Here is a 21,834-nt window from a genome sequence, read left to right on the forward strand (position 1 = left end):
CACCGAGGTTTGAGCTGCGGTCTCTACGAAGACAAAGACATTTATGAAGAATGATTAACAGTGACGTTCTTGTTATTGTCCCCACGCTACTGCTTGGAGGAAGTACTGTATATCCATAAATAAATACATTTCCAGACGTAACAGAAATTCATTTTCGGAGATGCATTCGACTCATTTTTACTTGACTTTTTTGGATTAGATCCCACAAATCAGACAGTAACTAGAATTTCTTGGTATGTGGCATTCAAATTGTGAATAATTTAATGGCAGATTGTAAAGAATTTCATGGTAATGTTTATATCTACATATAGGCCTATACGGATATTGACTCGGGTTCGATTCTCGGTAGGAAAGTAAAGATTTACATTCCATTGGGATCAGATGTATTTTTATATTCATGTTGTCATAATTTGTGATCTTGTATCATTCTGACGTCAGGACCTGGGAGTTCTATTATTTTGCAAATCTGGCTTTCAGGTAGTAGGTCCCTGTAAAGCAGGTTTGAATAATTTCAAGGAAAAATTGTTCCGGGGCCGGGTATCAATCCCGGGACCCTTCGCTTAGCTCACGAATGCTCTCCCGACTGAGCTACCTCAGGAACTATACACGACACCGTCACAATCTTTCCTTTATATCCACACAACTCAAATGGGCTGACAAGACGCCAGAACCCAACTTCGAGTGCACACAAATTCTGTGTGACTTAAATTGTGGCTTCCTGTTAACGTAACTCCAGTAACGAAATACAGTATATCATGCAAATCTGGCTTTCAGGTAGTAGCTCCCTGTAAAGCAGGTTTGAATAATTTCAAGAAAAAATTGTTCCGGGGCCGAGTATCGATCCCGGGACCCTATTATTTGTCACTGTCTGTGATTGGTTTCTAATTTTATTGCGACGGAAGTGAGAAATGTGGGCGAAAGAGCCGAATAAGTGTTGTCGTTTCTCTGTATGTAGGTCTATAACCAATTCTTGTAAAGTATTTAACGAATATAGTTCATATTCAATATCCAAAAGCCAGTTCGCCTGGGAATGATGCACATAAAATAAAAAGTTTAAAAATAATGGGCCTTGAATATAAAAAAAAAAGCGATCAAATTAGTCAAATTCGATTCTAATGAATTTCTTAATTTCCCACATACAGTAAGATCAAAGTTACTTGACAGAATGTAGACCTAGGCATGTCTTCAAAATTCGTTTCTGAGAAATTGAGTTATATTTCCAATTCAAAACTTTTTCGGATAAAATTTTACGGATTTAGACTGATTCACAATAAACCCGGAATTGAAACGACAAGAACGAGAACGGAAATATTGTTTAAAAAAATGTATTTAAATGTGAGGATTCACAATTAACGAGAAGCTTGCCGGAGCCCGGGAACGGAAACGTGAGAGTTGGCCAAGTTTTAACTTTCGTTTCCGATCACGGCCTACTAGATCCGAATACTCCTGTTGCCATCAAAAAGCTATTTAGTCGTCGTATATTTCGTAGCAAGCGGCCGTGACTTAATTTCTTCTTCATCCATTGCTTATAACTAACTCAGAAATTCAGTACAATCACTTTCAGTATGTGCTACGTGTATATATGACAAGACTACAACCTGAATAAATTGAATTCTTAAATATTCCGTGTTATAAATTTTGAATTTGGTTAACCTGTGTTTATGTTGGCTGGATTGTACTCATGAGAAAACGCCATTGGTGAATTATAACAAAAAATATCTGAATGTATAGACTAATATTCGACTTTACATATCGTTATTGACATACATATCGATATGCAAAGCCGTTTCCGTTCTCGGTTTATTGTGTATAAAAAATCTTCACGTTCACGTCCTCCGCTTTCCGTTCTCGTTTTGGTTGTCGTTCTCGGTTTATTGTGGACCAGCCTTTACTTCGATCTAGTTCAATTTATTTAAAAAAAATATTGTAGCTCTAGTCTTCAGGATGTTAGGTACTTGTCAGTGTTTAGGACATCTCTTCTTAAACACAATCTTTGTACGAGTAATTTAAAAGCTATATTTTTTCCTTAGAATGGTAGCTGCGTAACTGGAGATAAAAGAAATATGTATTTTTAACAGAAGGCACAAGAAATCTTGACTAGTTTTTTCCCCTTCTTAATGCCTAATAATTTATTTGAAACGTGATTGAAAGATCACCAATCACGGAAAATACACTTAGAGTCCTACAATTAATATACAAGTGCGAGGGAGAGTACAGAAATTTAGTGACATTTGAATTAGTCGTGAAAAGTAAAAATACGAGTGTATAGGGTAAAGGTTGGTAAAATTGTAATACGAGTAGGCCTAATATTGTGATATATATATATATTTTTTTTTTGAGAATTTATTACAATTTTACTGAGCGAGAGAGGTACCGGTTTTGTGCAGAAACTTGCCCACGAACATTCCCTTAATACTTGACGCAAAAAACCGATCTTCCTCTCGCTCAGTAAAATTGTAATAAATTCTCAAAAAGAACTATCATAATATTACTCATATCACAATTTACCAACCTTTACCCTATATAGTATTTTGCCCGGCATAACTAGACAGTTTTTGTTATCTTTTGTGGTCTCGGCCCCTTCAATATTTGATTGGACCACGCTTTGCAAGGCAGTGAAGAAATTTCTTACTATAGTTTCGTCCAAGCAGCAGACAGCTTCGTTTTGAATACTTTCAATGACGTAACCTTCCTCTTTCTAACTTTGTTGTGCATGTATGGAACTTCTACAAAAGCCTGAACATTTTGTGACTTTGAAAAAGAATTGTTAGAATATAACTATCCCTGAATGATATGACAAACATTTACCTATTTATTGACTATGTTAATTACTTCGAAATATGTGTAATGACGAAGTAATTGCCATTTAATTAATAATTTCTTTTCCAATACGAGATGTAGCGTGATTGACGTATCTCGTAGTTTATGCGTTTATACACTTTTTTTATAAATTAATCTGCATACTTATTATTTTCAAGCGTTCAATAAAATCAAGTATATCCCTTAAAATCCACTGCTAGGATATGTAGACCGGCCGAGTATGAGAATTTTGAGGACGATAAAATCCTTAGTGTGGCTTCCTGCGGGAGCGAAGTAAAAGAAGTAGGCTATATCCCTGATAAAAGGCTCCAGGCAAAATTTGTTAGCCATTTCTCGCCCACGTTGAACTTCGACGCTGAATAACCTTTGCAGTCGAAAACGTTGCTAAATAAACACTTTTACTATTGCTACAACTACAGGTAGTCACGCAGAATAAATATGATAAATGGCTGCTATTATTCGGTTGAGAAGCTTTTGTCATCTAGTCTGATTAAAAAAAAATTGAAAGTTAGAATTTATAAAACAGTTATATTACCGGTCGTTCTGTATGGTTATGAAACTTGAACTCTTACTTTGAGAGAGGAACAGAGATTAAGGATGTTCCAGAATAAGTTGCTTAGGAAAATATTAGGGGCTAAAAGGAATGAAGTTTTAGGAGAATGAAGAAAGTTACACAACGCAGAACTGCACGCATTGTATTCTTTGCCTGACATAATTAGGGACACTAAATCCAGACGTTTGAGATGGGCAGGGCATGTAGCACATATGGGCGAATCCAGAAATGCGTACAGAGTGTTAGTTGGGAGCGAAAAAGATATTTGAGGAGGTCGAGACATAGATGGGAGAATAACATTAAAATGGATTTGAGGGAGGTGGGATATGATCGTAGAGACTGGATTAATCTTGCTCAGGATAGGGACCGATGGCGGGCTTATGTGAGGGCGGCGTAGTCACTGCTGCATGTGGAAATGTTGTGAGTTTGATAAAAGAAAGGAATCTCCAAGAATGCGTCTTGGGTAATGTAGCAATTACTATTTTAATTGCAGTATAATTGGTATGAGAAAGTATCTGTCGTTTGGTAACACCCACTTTCTGAAGAATAGTAATTTAGGCATGTACTGTTTCGCGAGGATGATGTGGAGAAAGTGTTGCATTGTTACTGTTTGATTTGGCAACGTCGACAGTCATTACTGTCTATGGAGTTCCTTGTGAGTAATCATCGGGGGCATCGCGCACTTGTCGACGTTTCAAGGTTGATAGCAGTGATTTGGTCGGCGAGTGACTTGTTTCATTGGACATTATCCAGTTGTGTTGGCTGCACTTGTGCATGAATGAATTGGACAGAAGCCGGTAAACAATGATGTGCGACTCGCATGCCTGGTAAAACCGGGTCGCGAGATAAGGCGAGCCGTTATGTAAGTTGTTTTGCATAGCGACCGTATCCGTGGTAGCTATTGATCTTCTCGTTTGCGAATTTGATACCAACTTCAGAATCCTGGTATATTATTTTCATAGCTTGATACATATAGATGTCTGACTTTGGCTTCTATTATGTCCTATTACTACTGCTAGTACTACTACTTCATGCCAGTGGCGTGCGGTAGCATGACGTGAAGGGAAGCAGTGTATGTATGCCATTGCTCGACTGGGCTTCGATGCCTGTTGCCTACATACAGGGTTTCCATGGAATTGCTTCCACGAAAACGTCATCACCGCTCGCCGCTGCTACCTGCTGCTACTACTATTACTACAACTACCGCCACTACCATAATATCTCGCACATTAATTTTGATATAAAATTTCATGTTAGTGGAACGGTTAGTAGCTACTAATCAAATTACCTCTGAAAAAGCAACAAACGTTCAACGTACCGGAAGCCGATGCTGCTGAAACATTCTTGATAAAATTGCTCCTCGATGGAATCGAGAGAATTCTAGTTTGGAGAAAATACGATAAAATTCAAACAAATTCCGCGCTGCGTAAAATATGTCCCGTTGCCGAGTATTGAACTGTAACTCTAGGAGTTCTAATAAGTTCCAAATAGATATGCCATGAGTAGAATAAAGGTATAAATCTTATAGAGTCTTTAAATCTTGAATAAAAATAAAATTTAACAGATATTAACTCAGCTCTGGGCACAACGAGGAAGTGGAACGGAACTCTGAAACCCCCTCCCATGCCCTTTCCGCTTACACTGCTTATAAACAAGTGCACAGTGGGTACTGTGCATCAGTAATGGAATTGAGGCGACCAGCAAGAGTCGAAAGTTCGTAAAATTATGATGCAATCCCTCGCTGAGAATACTTGACTGCCGGTCAACTTGTCTCAGTCAGAGAAGGTGGGGAGTTAAGAGGAAATCTGTAGTGACTGAATTGAGTTAATAGTGCCCAGGCCTTTATTAACTTATTACTATGATTCGGATAAAGTAGCTGTATCAGGATAGGCATCCTTGGTCCGTGGGTTTTGTTTACAAACATTAACTAAGACTGTATTGTCCATTCACTGATATTTTAGCTAGAGGGTGGGAAGCGCTCTTTCCTGCAGTTAACTCTTAAATTGGCAATGTATCCTATAGGATACAACAGGGTAATAGGCTATATGCTATAATTTTAATAGAACAATAGAAAACAATTGGTAGGAAAATAAAAATTTTACAATACTGTAATATTGCACAACATAAAAATATGGACATTGCGACAGTTGTTTTCTTTACAGTCCGACACGGTTTAATAAACTACTGTGAGAAATGAAGTTTTGCCAATTTAAGGGTTAGCCTAACATATGAAAACTGGCCACTAATGCCTAACCTCATACAGCCAGTTTATTCAAACCGTACTCATTATTACCAATGTGACCTTAGAAATGTCATACCCAATTCATCTCCCTCTAAATCTAACCAACAAAACTAAAGTTTTAAAATAGAAAGGTAAACAAATTAATAAAGGAGTAGGAAAAATAATTCAACTAAGAAAACTACTCCATAAAATAGCTGCAATTAATAAACCTAATATACCTTTAATTATATTTATTCTAACCAGATATATATTACATTATAACCTAGATAATATATTAAGATCACCACATAAGTATAATGAAATAAAGGAAATCTTTCGCGTTTAGGGAAAATGGTCTCACAAAGACATCGAACATGGACCGCAGTCCGGCGATGTCCTGAAAAAGATGCTTTAGGATTAGAAATATAGCCCTACCAAAGTAAATTATGTTTTTGTAGATAATAGAACTGTCAATGATAACAGTTGAAGTAATAATAATAATAATGGTGTTGTGTGTTTTGTTGCAGGGGGAGTTCATCCGGCACCCCGTGCTATACGAACTAAGCCACAAGTACGGCCTGCAGGCCGAGGCGGACGTTGACAAGCTGGACGAGCTCAAAGAGCACATCCGCCGGGAGATCCGCAAGGAGCTGAAGATCAAGGAGGGCGCCGAGAAGCTGCGCGAGGTGGCAAAGGACCGGCGCAGTCTGGCCGACGTGGCCACTATCGTGAAGAAGGCCAACACGAAGCTGGCCGAGCTGCAGGCGGAACTGCAGGAGCTGGAGTCGCAGATCATCCTGCAGAGCGCGCCCGGCACCCCGCCCCTCGCCCTCAACAACGGACAAGGTCAGCATGCATATTCCACACTTCCGTTGTCGTTTTGAGTTTAATTGCTGGGCAATGGAGATCTTGGCTCGTAAAACGAAGACGTGCCCTCTTCGACCGCCATAAAACAACTGTAAGGCGTTATGTGCCCCGTTGGTTTCCAGTGCCGAACAATTGACAGCAAATAAGGAGCAGACAAGCTTTTTGGGTCACAGATTTTGAAAATTCTCTTTCTTATGCAAGTAGATGATGTATAACGAAGTATAGCAAAGCTAAATTACACAGCGCTAAACGGTTGAGTTATTGGCAGGGAAAGTTTCATAATGCTCCTTTTATAGGCTATTTTTTATACACAACACATTTTGAAGAAGTTACTACTGTTCGTATATCTTTGCAAAACCTCTTGGCCCTATATATTTACTTACAAATGACTTTTAGAGAACCCGGAGGTTCATTGCCGCTCTCACATAAATCCGCCATCGGTTCCAATCTATCCTGAGCAAGATTAATGCAGTTCATAGCATCATATCCCTCCTTCCACAAATCGATCACGAAAACTGCTTCATATGATTCTCCTGGCGCTACGATTGCATTCTGGCTAGAGTTGAACTAGTGGCAACTTGTTAGTAATCAATTCTATGTTCTGTTGTTTTCTAAAAACCTTTGCAGATAATTTGATATTAATAGATGGTTACTAACTATGCATGAAATGGAGCGTTTGATTGGCTGTACTCAGCATAGTTTTATTGCTAGAGAATTATGCGTAAAGTAGTATTATTTGTTTTATTAATGTTTGAACATAGAAGAAATTATATATTTTTTTACAAATGAACAAATTAAGAATAGGTCATTACTAATGCTCCATTGCACAATATGCATGTTACCTTTAAGAAAAAAATATATTTAAAACAATTATATATATATATATATAATCATATAGAAATAGGATTTTCACAAGAAAATTAAAATAAAGATAAAATGAATTCTATTATTTTAAGTGTTTATGAGAAAATAATGAAATTTAAGTGAATATTGATATGCATATTCAGTAAGAATTCCAACCCTCTAGCTCAGAAATTGATTTTAGAAATTTCAGTAGCTCGTCGTCTTAATAAGGCGTCAGATTCTACTTTTGCTGCATATAACTCGGAATCCTTTAAGCTTTAATAATTCGGATTTTCTGTAAGTACTTGGTTTTACATCATCAACTTCAGAGACAGTGACCGAAACCCGCGATTCCAAAAGCGTATCCTCTCTCTCTCTCTCTTGTGTTAATTTAACAGCGATTTTCCATAGAAAATAGTGTTATTGTCGTTATGAGGACAGGAGAGGCGGTAGATGCTACTCCAACGTCATCCTTCTTCGTCACAAATCTCGCTGCGACCCACCAAGATTTGAACCCAGGTTTCCATTGTGGAAAGCCGACGCATTGGCGATACAGAGAACAGAGTGCCCGTGAAAGTTGAATGATTTATGGGAGTTGCGATTTGTTGACCTTGTTTAGAATTGCTGATGGCTGTGGGATATTTGTGGAGCTATTTCGTAGAAGCCGCGTTTGAGCGGTGGTTTTCTTCGGCTGACGACAATTCGTTGCTCGTCGCTTGCGTGTGCAACTTGCAAACAAGAAATCATTACCGGCAACGTGACTCACATACCTTGCTTTGCTGATCTCGCCTTATTGGTGAGCTCGAATTAGCATAGACATTTATCAATGTATTGGCACGGAGGACTATTACTTTGTCGTTACACCAAGTATGTATGAAGTTTTGCGACGCTGCAGAGTTCTGTTTAGGGATTTTGACGAAAATATACGTTTTTAGCTTGTCTTACACTGAAAAAGTGGTTTTTTACATGACGTATTTATCTTCCGTTCATTCGCTCTTCCGAGTGCAGTGAATGCTTTCAAAATGTTGAGCTTATTTTATTTTTATTTTTTTTTTTCCTTTTTGTACGAGTAATTCTGGAATGGGGCACGCAATATACAGGGTGTCTGACTCAAGTCGTTCTTAAATTCTTTTAGGCATCACTCACAACACGACTAGGGATGGACACTTTTCGTTGAAATTCTCTAACTCGAAGCGCTTGTATTTTAGTTTTAATAATAAATGCATATAAAATGGTTGACTGAGTACCCCTAATATATTGTTTCATACGATGCGTTTGAGTAAAGAAACATTAATTTCTAATACACGTATCTCTCAAGGTAGTTAATGGCTCTCAGCTAGAGTAATGGGCTCTATCTGTCTGTGAGAGCTCGATACCCAGTTCTTCTTTTCGTACTCTTTAATGTAAAATTCCGTTAGCAGATGATTCTAGAAGGTCCCATTTAGTACTACTTTAAAAAGGGAATATTAATCGATGAAACATATTATGAACCAGAACATTCCACAGCTTGATTCCTGCCTTCAGTAATCATTCACGGTTCGAATATCTGAAACTCGTGACAGCAAAAGCGAATGATAGCGACAGAAGAATTGAATATAAGATATTCCAGCAAGGAGTATACGGCGGCATGGCCCAGCTCCATGGGGGTTGTCATTGATCTCGTATGTCGTAGACCATGATATGTCATAGTCCTGATCCTTCGTTTTTCATGGTCTAGTCAGGTTGTGACGTTCTCAAGGTAGTTTAGCTAGAAGTGGCATACCCAAAAATCTTTAAGTACATGAATAAATTGTGTTAGAACTCTACGCATTCTGTTCTTTACAGATACTTTCTTATTATGTCCATTATTTATTCCAAGTGAAACAAAAATTAATATGAGAAATTGGAGATAACTTATTAAGAAATAATATAAGAGCAAAAGACTCGATAAAACACCAGTCATTGAAAAATGCGACCACAAGAAAGTTGGAAAGAAGAAAATAAATAATTAACATAACAGATTGACTACACATGTATAACGCAAAATTATCACAAGAAAAGTAAAATTCGTAACATTCACGTGACCACGTCAGTGGACACTCCTGATTCCGCCTGCGAAACCATTAAATACCTCCCACATGTCTGGACTGATATTTGGGTTGCCTAAACAAAAATGAACGGCTTAAATCAGATACATTGTACATAACAGTAAGGATAAAGGTATTCCCTTTAAACAGCATAAAAGCACATTGTAGGCATAGAGGTACAGCTTCATGCTTTCATGATGTCACCACTAGAATGAGAAGTGGGTGCCGGAGTCCTTAGAAGGATTCTAGGGAAATAAGATAATTTCATGTTTTCAGTCTTATTAGAATTTCGTTCAATCGCAAATTGAAAGAAGGCAGTTGTATGGCTCAGGTAAAGGGAAAAGGTTAGGGTTGCGGCCTTGTAGAATACTGTTCCGGTAGTTTTGATTGAATACAAAAATCAGATATACGGTAGAGAAGGTCGTAGTATTGATCAGAAAGGAAACTTGAATGCATGTATAGGAATCGAAGTATTTTTCTTTAATGAAGGGTTACAGAATCATAATAAATCAACGAAATGCCTTTGTAGGATACTCATATAGGGCTGTAAGCTGGTTATGAGTGTTATAATTAGTGTGAATGGTAATTTGGACGTATGTATGAGATATCAGATAGTATTTAGCCAGAATTTGTGTTAACTTACTTTTATGAAACAATCGCCGACATTTTGCTATCAATTTATTAGTGCTCCCTCATTATAAAAATACATTTCTGGAGTACTATTTTTCTGGAACTCGTAAAGATCTGGAAGATACCTGAGCGACTTTATAATGAAGAATGTCTGTAGGAAAAAAGCGTATTATAGCTTAAATTATATGAATTAATCTTCAATTTCATTTAATTAAAAATGAGATATCAACGTTAAAGATTTAAATTGTTAGAAGTTACACTTTAGGTGGTCACAGAAGTGTTTGATTATGTAATTTTCATTGATACAGTGTTTTTTTTTATTTTCAGTCAGCTATATAATTTGATTTAGTGTTCAAATTAACTTTATTATAATTTTGAATTTGTACTGCATTACTTACATTTTTGGAGTAATAACTTCAGTGTTCAGTTGCCACTGCATTATGGTAATCGATGCGCAATATTTGCATTTGGCTTTTGTCTTGTTGATGGTTTTTGTATCGTGCAGTTCACACATTTCAGACTTAGGACGACGCATTTTGAGAACTTTTACTTGAGCACAGAAGTGCTTCTGCGTACAGAAATCCTTCTTATAGGCCCTACACTCACTTAGCTTCTATATCTTTACGAGTAAAATAGCCTCGTTAAGGACAAATTTTCATGCTCAGAACGAGAATCGAACCCGCAATCTCATGATGTAGTCACGAATGCTGGTCCTAGGTCACGAAGCTGTATGTTATAGAATCTGCTTATTGTGTCCTCATTTTTAGTAGCATTGATAGATAACACCGCCTGTTGTGTTGCAACTAGCACAGACTTGGTGTTTCTAAGGTTTCATTATATTCTACTAATGCTACTAGGAAAACTACGGTATTCTACACTGCCATTTCGTAATCTATGGTGTTTACAACATCTTTACAACTCTAGAAAGGGTACTGTCACGTGCGCTCGATATACGAACGATGTATGACTCAGATAAAGGAAAAAAAGGTAATTAGACCGTCTTGTGCTCTCGAAACACTATGCATTCAAAATACTCGTTCATCTCATGTAACCACAAAATTTATCGCATTCGGCCAGGTTTGAACCGCGACCCTCGGATCCATGGCCAGCATAGTGACCGCTAGACGAGAGTGAATGCGAGATAGTGAAAGTGACGGAGAGTGAGTTGGGTATTGTATGAACCACAATGAACAGGTATTTTTTCTCACAAGATTGAGTTCACGCTCGTGTTGACGGGGTTGTAGGCGGGCTCGTTGTCCAGCGAGTACTGCACCTCGGAGTGATGTCAACCGTGCCGCGAACCCACGTGATGTCGAGGAGGACATTGACTGATCAAGGTCAGGGGTTCGAACCTCCACCCGTCCATATTAGGCTGGTTTCCGAAAAGGAAACATGTACACTGCCATGTAGCGGACGGGACAGTTCACGCGGTCGTGGGCTGCTGTAACAACGCAGACAGCTCGGTCGGGTTTGCCTTAAGTCAATTTTATTCGTTGTCCTTGCCTCGATTCTCTTGAATGCGCTACTAGCTTCTCAACAGTAGAAATCCTGCCTCGATTCCGACCAGTTCTTATGCGAATATACAGTAGCTGCTCTGCAGAAAGTTTATAAATACGGTCCGTACGTAGTTGTCATGCTATTGTTTACTTTCTCATTAGAAAAAGTATTGCAAAAATCGATTCTGAAATTTTTACGAAAATATGCATTTTCATCCTCCTATATGTGACACTGGTTTTGAGCATTCCATCTATGTACAGAGATTTGTTTATAAATTTATTCCTAGATACAAATCAATTTATCGGGGAATTATGCACATCAAATATATATATATGATATGATATGATATAATTCGATACGATGATATGACATGATATATGATATGATATATGATATGGTATGATATGATATGATATGATATGATATGATATGATATGATATGATACGATATATATGATATATGATATGATATGATATGATATGATATGATATGATGTGATATATATCGTCACAGCATTTTTTACATATAATGATGGACCTCACATTTTCACGGTGCCACCATTAACAATCATTACAAATACAAGTGCACTTTATTAAAACTGCCCTAATCTCACTAGCTACCTCCCCTCTTACTGCTCAGCCCATCGTCTATTTAATGCTTATTCTTCCTTGTTTTTGCTATTCATTATTTAGTCACTACTTCACATATACCTTACTCGTGCTATAATTTTTATGATTGATAGGTGAATGTCTGAGGAAAGCATAGAGAAATATCGGAAATCAAAATTACACCTTCAAAAGTTGGTAAGCGGCTAACTTTTTTGTTTTTCACGTTAGATGGGGGTCAAGTGAGAGAAATGTTGGAAAAGAATGGAAATTACTTTTAAAAGTTATTGCTACTCAAAATCCTTACTGGTTTCCGAGTTACGGCGAGTAAAACGACCGTTTTCGCTTCGTCGAAGGACTCAAGACTCAGCCTTTTGTCTGTTAAAAGAGGAAGAATGCTGGAATATTAAAAAAATAACTCGTAAACTCTAAATATCAATAAGCATAAAACAACTTTTTGTCTCTCTTTTATCACTACCACTTGGTTTACTAAGCGATAAGATGTAACAGAAATATTTTTTCACATGAACGAGAAATGACTTGCTTTTTGTGCAAATATAAATACAGAGGAAGAATGATAAGAATGTACCAGCTTGACCGTGTGTGTTTGGCTTCTGTTTTCTTGTATCTACTTATCTTAAGTGATGCAGGCGTTCTAAACAATAGCGCTATTCTTCCGGAATCCGTTAAAATCGAATACTGCGTTATAACCCTAATTGTACGGAGGGAACGGTACAAATTACGTTTTTTTTTCGGACATACTTATAAATGCATCCTCTTTATCTGGCAAGCTATTGAATTTCAAAATTAAGTAAATGCTCGACCGCCAAAGTCCCCTTTGATAGCGATATTTCTTTATTAGGCAACGTTGCACTGCCGTGATTCGCGGGAGCTGTGAAGCCGCTGAAGGTCATATGCAGGAGATTTGCCGCGGACAATAGCAGCTGCGCCACGTTCTGTTCCTGTATCTTCCACGTGCTTCACTAGAAACGACAGATGTCGCTTCTTTCGTTGCGGTAGCAGTAGCTCCCGTTGCTACTACTTCTACCCATACAATAACTCTGACAGAGAATAATGGAGAAATTAAATGATAGAAAGGAAACTGGTGTATACCGCGAAAAGCTGCCCCAATATCGTCTTCGTCTTCCGCTAGTTTTATTTGTACACATCGGGATCAAAATCAAGATCTTTAACGCGGTTGTAGCACGACACTGTCGTCCAGTTCTTCAAGGAGTTGGTCGATGCGCGGAGTGATAAAGGCGTTTTCGCGGATATGGAGCGTGCTGGCCTCGTGCCAGCTCTGTGTCACTCCGAAGGTCTCGCAGAAGCGTTTGAGATTAGTCAGACTGACCCGGCCACCTGTCCACACATGAAACACAAGCTTACTGGTTGCCATGGCAACTGTGGCTGGGAACTAAGCGAGAGAGGATTGAAAGAATCCAGACACTCTGAAATTACAATGAAAAAAAAAAACTAGCGTGAACTTTTCTAACGCCGGAGACTTTGGCTCATATGGCATGAACTGCGAGGTGTAATTGTGTCGGACGGGGATAGCCGTTGTGGGTCATTCCACAGTATAACTCACGTTACATTCTGATACATTTATGAACTTATTAGATATACGAGTACTGAAACAAAAATAAAGTTTTTATTTATTTGTTTAGTTTGTTATTGAACATTCTTTATGACAGTATCAGTAATCGGGAATGTAAGTAATTATTTGTGATTTATTGATAATATAATTAATTATATTCCCGATTACTGGTTGCTGCCATGAAGAATGTTCCTAAATTAAATAAATAAGCCAAAAAAACTTAGTTATTATTTGTTTCAGTATGTCTGATAAGTTAATAAGGCTTTAGGAAGAGTATAAAACCAAACACCAATGTATTGCACACTTGCGTCTGCTAAACATACAAAAAGAAATATTAAAATTTAGAGTTTATTTCATCAAAATAACCCAACATTTAAATAAAATAACATAGTAACTTAGTAAGAAAATTATAAAGGACATAGCAAAAATTTTAATTTTTGTACTGTCACTTGGATTTTACTTTACTTAATTTAACTTTACCTGAGTGTAGGTTTTATATGCTCGTGCCGGAGTTTACTGTTGGCGACAAGAGAATCGCAAGATTAACTCAGATTTCAAGAATACTGAATAATACTTAATTATTCTAAAACCTAATTTAGCACAAAAATCCTCTTGAGTCAGAACATTTAATATTTTAGTCCTTTCTATATTTCTATAAGTTAGTGAAATTTGAAGTTTCAAACAAAAGGACGAAGAAATGAATGTTTTCAGAAAAACAATAGGATATACCCTCTTGGATTTAAAAGTGAACGTAGAAATTTTATAGAAATTGAAGGTTGAATCTGTTAAAAATGAAATTAATACTTACTCGTACAAATCTAATTGGCTGTACCATGTCACCAGAAGGATAACACTAGAATCTCAAAAATCATCATCTCTTACACAAAAAGAGACACAGAAAAGCAGATGACTGTTGGATGGGGCCGAAACAAGTCTACAAAGGGCTAATTCGTGAAGGATAAAGATAATGGTGGTGATAGTGATTTTAACGAATGTCTGAAGAAAGAACATTTTATTATAGACGGAAATGTCATTGACAGTATTATGAAAGCATTAAATTAGTGTGAAAGTGAAAAGATATTGTTGTATCTGCTGTAAATAAAATCTTTATTAAACGACGTTTGCAACTGCCGAGGTTATATCAGCGTCGCCGGAGTGCCGGAATATTGTCCCGCTGGAGTTCTTTTACATGCCAGTAAACCTACTGACATGAGCTTGTCGCATTTAAGCACACTCAAGTGCCATCGACCTGAACCGAAATCGAACCCGTAACCTTGGGCATAGAAGGCCAGCCCTATACAGACTGCGCCACCAGGCCGACTATCCACTTATGTGTGGGCAGCGGAAGCACTCGTGCTCCTTGTATGCACTCCGGCGCGAATTCGAATCACACTTACACTGATTACCTGATTGGGGGTTTCTTAAATTTTTTCCAGCTGTAAGACGAAAATCAGGTAATCTAACTTCGTATATGCTCAGACTCTTCTCGCCAAAACACCATCTCACTATCAGCATTTCCACCGATGCAAGATGATAAAGGCACCGCCGTGGTGCCCTTATTGGACTACGGATCACGAGTTGTGAACCGCCGACATGAGCGGCGCTAATTGGACGAAGCAGGTCACATCGCCGGAGGAGGAATAAATTAGACTTAATGTTGTGGCTCTCCCAGCGCCCCGGGCTGTGTTAGGCGTGCATCTGCGTCCCAAGGGTCGACCCAGTCGGCTGACAAATACGTCGGCGAGAACAATGTGGACGATCTATTTGGATTGTCGGCTCGCTGTACGAAGAGCGAGATTAATGGTCGTCGGTATTGTCAGCTATGAGTAATGATAATATATTATTTAACGCCCCTTTTCTTTTAAAGAGACTGTTCAGAGACGAGATGTAGTGGAGCAATGGTGTAATGACAATGGCAGAAGGCACCGAAGTAGTCGGAGTTTACTTGATCGCCGTCTGGAAAACATGGCTTCTAAATGAAGATGTACACACTTGAAGTTAAACCGAGCCATTGGGACGGTCGATGGGTAGCAAAACTGCAGGTTGTAGCTGACAAAGATTTGGGGTTGTTCGCACAAAGCTGTGTTAATTGGTGGCGTGTTTGAGCCACACAGCAGCGCTACTCGGTGGCGCTATTGTCTGAAACGGTGCAGAGTCATCTGGCTCTTTTTATCGTGACGGGGCTAAGTTCAGAGTTCTTTGAACTTTCATCAACTACCTCTCTGTGCGAAGTGTGCGGGGCAACCATCATACTAGAATAACATTGACAGAAGAGTTTCCAGTCTTACATCCTCCATGAATTATCTCTCTGAAGATATTTGGTTTAGTAAAGTGAAACCAATGCTATTGTCATTAATTTTACCTCTGCTTTTATTTCACTAGAAAAACATGCTGTTACATATAAAAATAGGGAATACACTTTGTGTCAGAAAATAATTCTGAATTTGTTGGATTGTATAGGCCTGTATCTTCTCGTTTTGTGAGTCTCTGACGTGGGTAGGTTCTTCATATTTTATTTCGTTTCCAAAATATTTGAGATCTCAAAGTTAGATGAAACACCCTGTATAGCCTATTCTTAAAGTGGTCTGTCACATGTAGCAAGTCAAACAAATAGGGCCGACGGCTTTACTTCGTCATCCGATGGAAGCCGCACTTTACATTTTTTCAGTTGACGATACTAGCAGTCAGAATTAAGTGCAGTGACCACTGAGCACTTTCTATGGTTCATTTCCCGTGTAGATCCTGTTAGACTTTTAGAGAAATCTATTTCCCTTAATTTTTGTTAAAGCGCGTTTTCCCTGGCATCTTTCCACCACATGGCTCTGTCTGTACCATGTATCCAATCATATGTTGTAGTGTAACATATATTTCATATCTTTCTTTGTTAATAGTCTCTGTATATTGGTAAGAATTTGCATTTGCATTTATGTCACGAAAATCTCGCAATACCTGCCGAGAGTCGAACTCGCCACATGTACTGATACCGCAAAGCAGGACTGAGCACTGACCTTCAAAAGGTTGTGTCTCTCATGTGGGAGGAGTCTTTGCTTCTCGGAATCGGAGGGCGTCTTCCTGTCTCCCGACCCACCATTGTTCACTGCCGGTGAACTGGTTGTCTGTGAGGAGGTCCCGGATTCGACCCCCATGCGGTTATCCAATGGTTACTTCAGTTTCTTGACGAAAATGCTGGAAAAGATTACTTTAACAGGTAAAGAGATTTTCAAAATTAGCATTCCTTTACACTTACTGTGGATTTTTAATACCTTCTCTTTTGTTTAACAGTTCAAGCTGTATACATACGCGATATCCTGAAGTTTTAATAGCACGCGTCAGTAAATTAACTACCTTTATTTCGTATGATACTACGTGGTTTGTTATTATAGGCCTAAATAACTGTCATCACTATTAACTTCGTTCTGCGCAGTTTTCATCATTATCCAGGCAATCGTCTTCACTCTCACTTCTCCATACACAATCGTGGTCTGTTCCGTCCAGTTGATAGAATGCTACACTACTTTTTAAGCTCTTTTCAACAAGAGGGAGCGATATGCATCACGGATCCATTGAAAATATGACTCACAAAGTATGAGCTTGATTATGACACGTGTTTCTAATGCCATATAACAATGTTGACAATAGAAATATTGAATAATCGGATCGATAGATTGTACTTGGCCGATGGCGGGCATATGTGAGGGCGGCAATGAATCTCCGGGTTCTCTAAAAGCTATTTGTAATTAGGCCTTAGTAAGCAATTGAAATACCCGCGCTACTACTTTTGGAATTTCGTGGGAGGAAAATCGGTCAATGTTGTCTATTTCATTTCGAATAACCCGCGCACCCATTTTTTTTACTTGTATATTTAGGAAAAAAAATGTGCTTAGGGTATTCGAGAAAATATGGTATATACAGGTCACACATTAAAAAGCATTGAATTATGAACACTTTTACAAACTTTGATAATGTTTCATCAAATAATTTCACAACTGCATACATTTTACATAAACATTATAACTAAAGCCACCGTTTTTGGCGCGAGAAATAAGTAATCGGAACGTTGAGAGTGGGCGGAGAAAGTTGGCAGCTGTGATTGACAGATTGCTGACGTCACATCTGTTTAGGAGGTGGTACCACTCTCAGCCGAAGTGGCAACAAATGCCACTGACTGGACAGTGTACTCATTGACACACTTCAGAAACGCAAAGTGCGAGTGTCTTGCCTTTGAACGCTGTCAGTTGGCAATAAAAGTGATAACTGTGATTGGCAAATTGCTGACGTGACGTGTTGGGTGGTACCGTTCTCAGCTGCACTGGCAACAAATGCTCACTGACTGGCTTTTTACTCGAAGACACGCGCCAAAAACGCTGGCACTGGTTGTAGATTGTCTCTTTACACTTGTTGCATATGACATTTAGGCACTGGAAAAATCTATATAGTAGTAGTACTAGTTTTATTTTGCCTGGCAGAGTTAAGGCCTTATTTAAGGCCATAAGACGTTCTCTTCCACTCAACCATAATAATATGCATGAAATACAAAACGACATAAAGGAAGATACCTTAGAGATTACATAAAATATAGTAGAAAATTACAAGTAGTCAATATCAGTTACATAATATAAGGAGAATATAAAACAAAGTAGAAAATTACATAGGCTATAATCAAAAGCAGTTACATAAGATAAGGGGAATATATTTATTATATATATATATATATATATATATATATATATATAAAATTTATAAGACATAAATTGCTCGAGATAAATTCGACGATTAATTCACTTGAGATATAATATACAATTAATATACTAATATAAAATCTGTAGTTGATCGATAGTTGTAAATATCGAACTCTGTCCAGAAAAAATAAGAACTTCCCTTCATAAATTGGTATGTGCTCAGCCTACATCTCATGTTTGAAACAAGAATGAAAAACACGTAAAAATAGCAACCGATGGATTTTCGGTGGTATTATGAGCATAACATTAGCGGGCCGATAGATCGGCCTCGTGACGATAAGAGGGATAAATTATATTCTTCAAGCAAAATATGACCAAAGTTGATGAAACCCGGCGCGAATCTGGTCGCCAACAGTTCGCGGTACAAAATGTTGTGTTAAGGTTTTGCGTGTGACTCCCTAGTCTTGTTGAATTATCTCCGACGTATTACAGGCTGAAGTGCAGAATAATGTTTTAAATGGCGTTGTGAGTTTATCACAGACAGATCAAGCCATGTTTTGTGTGCTGTATTCCCTCTTCTGTAAACTTATAGCCCATTCATCTTCAATTCTGATAAGCCGCAGAGATAACGGGTGGAAAATAAATTGTTACAGCCTGCGATGATAATTCTCGGATTTTAATTCTTAATGTGGTTGCTGGCATAGGCGACGTTAATGTTCCTGCTCCACGTTCCATTAATTATGTATGCTAAGGAGTATCGTATTACACATTTAAGTGCCTGTATTTTATGAGTTACAAGCGAACTTCTGTGCACTGCACTTCGTGGGATCATTGCTGTAAGCCTGTTTCTGACGTGTATAAATTAATTGTACTTTTCGTCTGTACTGTTTCACTTGGGAGCTGCTTCGGTAGGCTATAGTCTACATTCTATTAAGACATGGGTAGAGTTTGGACTTAGAGTTTCAGAAATAAATTTTAATCTGAGCTTTTAGTGATTGGGAGATTTTAATAAAGATATTTCCCAAGAGAGAGAGAGAGAGAGAGAGAGAGAGAGATTTTAATCATGGCTTTTACCGCTTCACAGACTTTATCACAGTTTTTGCTTAGATGTAGATTCAATTCGTGTTTGGACATATTTTAATCATAGAGTTTATGTATACATTTAATCGAAGTTATTAAGCTCACAGTTTAATCAGAATTTACCGATAGACTTCTAGTAAGAGTTTCTTTGTGTTATTGATTTTGATCGCAAAGTTTCCATAGAGATTTTAGTTTTTTACTGGTTTTAACCACAGTTGTTATACAGGGTGATTCACGACTACTGACTACGTTTTATGGACCATTTTGAGAATGAATTGTCATATGAATATGGGTCAGATTATCGACCGTTGAAGTGTTACAGCTGGTTGAATCCTACAAAAGTAGCAGCGGTTTAATTAAAAAATTCTGTATTAATCATAAAATAAACCCAGTTTGGAAGCAGATTTTCAAATATCCCTCCTTCCATTTCAATCTACTTGGCCGCACGCATGTGAACGGCGCATAGCGTTCCGCACCTCGGCACAGCTGTCCCTGATAAGCGATGCTGATAATCACCAGACCTATCTTCCCCTTCACCCCGTACTTCACGTCCCAGTGCAACTCTCCGTTTAGTTTGTATTACTATGCAAGCAACTCCAAAGCCTGATTCACAGTATGATGTTTGGATTTTTACGAATAACTTTCAGACCAATGATAATTATCACCGGAGCAATGGTCATATGCATTTTATGCTCAAAATGGTCTATGGAACTGATTTCATTAGTCGTGAATCATCCTGTGAGGCTCGCTGTAGCATCTGTTAAGCTATTGCGTAATACGAAATGTCACGGATTCGATTCTTGAAGGGATCACGGACTTTCTTCCCCATTAATATAATTCTTTCGGCCGCACATGGTTCTGGTGTTACTCAGCTTCTAAGAAAAATGAGTACCAGGGTGTTTCCTCTGGGGTAAAGGTAGGTGGCACTTAGGATTGACATCCCTACTGCTGTTCAGTGTCTCGTAAGGATATTGAATTTAATAAGATTTCGTAATGTAGATTTTAATCCCTGTTTTTATTCGATCGAATCAGTGTTTCTACATAGAGATATTAATCAGATATTTTACGTAGATGTAATGTTTTATTTAACGACGCTCGCAACTGCAGAGGTTATATCAGCGTCGCCGGATGTGCCGGAATTTTGTCCCGCAGGAGTTCTTTTACATGCCAGTAAATCTACTGACATGAGATTGACATGAGCTTGTCGGATTTAAGCACACTTAAATGCCATCGACCTGGCCCGGGATCGAACCCGCAACCTCGGGCATAGAAGGCCAGCGCTATACCAACTTGCCAACCAGGTCGACTTTTACGTAGACAATTAATTAGAGCTATTACATAGTGTGTGTGTGCCTGAGAAGAGAAGTCCTGCTGACGTTAGCTCTTCCAAATTAAGTAAATATTATTATTAATACTACTACTACTACTACTACTACTACTACTACTATTATAATTCGGGGCAGAAGAAGATATCAGATGATAGGCGACATTAAGATATATGGATCATATGAGGAGATCAAGAGGAAGACAGAACATAGGAAAAATTGGAGAAAGCTGGGTTTGCAGTGAAAGACCTGCCCTTGGGCAGAACAATGAATGAATGAAATTATTATTAACCAGAGGTTTTACTTACAGATATTAAGAGTTTTTACATATAAATATTTTACATGCATTTACTATTATACATACATTATAAAGTTTATACCACTTAGGCCTATAGATTAAACATAGTTTTCACACTATAGTCCTATGTCAAGATTGTTGGGAAATTATTTTATTTTATCTGAGTTTTTGCATACTTTACTGTGCCACAATTTCGATTATTTAACTGAGAGAGTTAGACGGGATACACACGCAATTTGGCAGAAGAAAATTGAGTAGGCCCTAGAAATTCAGCTCCAATGTCTTTGTCCTCAAGCTGTATTTGAATTAACCGGGACTTGAATTCTGGTTGTCACAGTGCAAGGCGCGCGCCGTGGCCGTTCATCTAGCGGTGCGAGGCGACGTGCGCACATCCGCGTGCGTGTGTGTATTTTTGTGTTAATTTTATTTGACGGACTTTTGAACTGCAGCAGGAATTATGAGTGTCTGTGCAATGAGGAAAGAAATGAAGTAGCATTTTCAAAGAGAGTTGAATGTTTGTTTTAGATCCGAAGTCTTCGTGCCTTGAATTTGAAATCTCTTGAATTGTAGACAACTTCGTGCCATACGATAATCAATCAAGATGTCATCTGGTTTCTAAATATTTTGGATTTTCATTACACAGCTGCGTGATACATCGTCGTGTATTTACATAGATGCTGTCTGACTTATTGTCTGCAAATCTGAGTTGTTTTCCTCCGTTTTCTTTGACGCTTTCACTTGTGTGAGACGTATCG

General features: G+C 38.2%; 1 protein-coding gene across 7 annotated transcripts in view; it reads left to right on the top strand.

Moving 5' to 3' along the window:
- Pkn (serine/threonine-protein kinase N) overlaps positions 1-21,834 on the top strand; it is a 251,712-nt gene that overhangs the window by 56,078 nt on the left and 173,800 nt on the right. For all 7 annotated transcript variants that reach the window (XM_069830226.1, XM_069830222.1, XM_069830223.1 and 4 more), the window contains exon 2: positions 6,122-6,440. In XM_069830226.1, the coding sequence (XP_069686327.1) occupies positions 6,122-6,440 (319 nt within the window). The remainder of the gene's footprint in view (positions 1-6,121; positions 6,441-21,834) is intronic.

The sequence above is a fragment of the Periplaneta americana genome, chromosome 7 (assembly GCF_040183065.1).
Source record: "Periplaneta americana isolate PAMFEO1 chromosome 7, P.americana_PAMFEO1_priV1, whole genome shotgun sequence".
NCBI classification, from domain to species: domain Eukaryota; kingdom Metazoa; phylum Arthropoda; class Insecta; order Blattodea; family Blattidae; genus Periplaneta; species Periplaneta americana.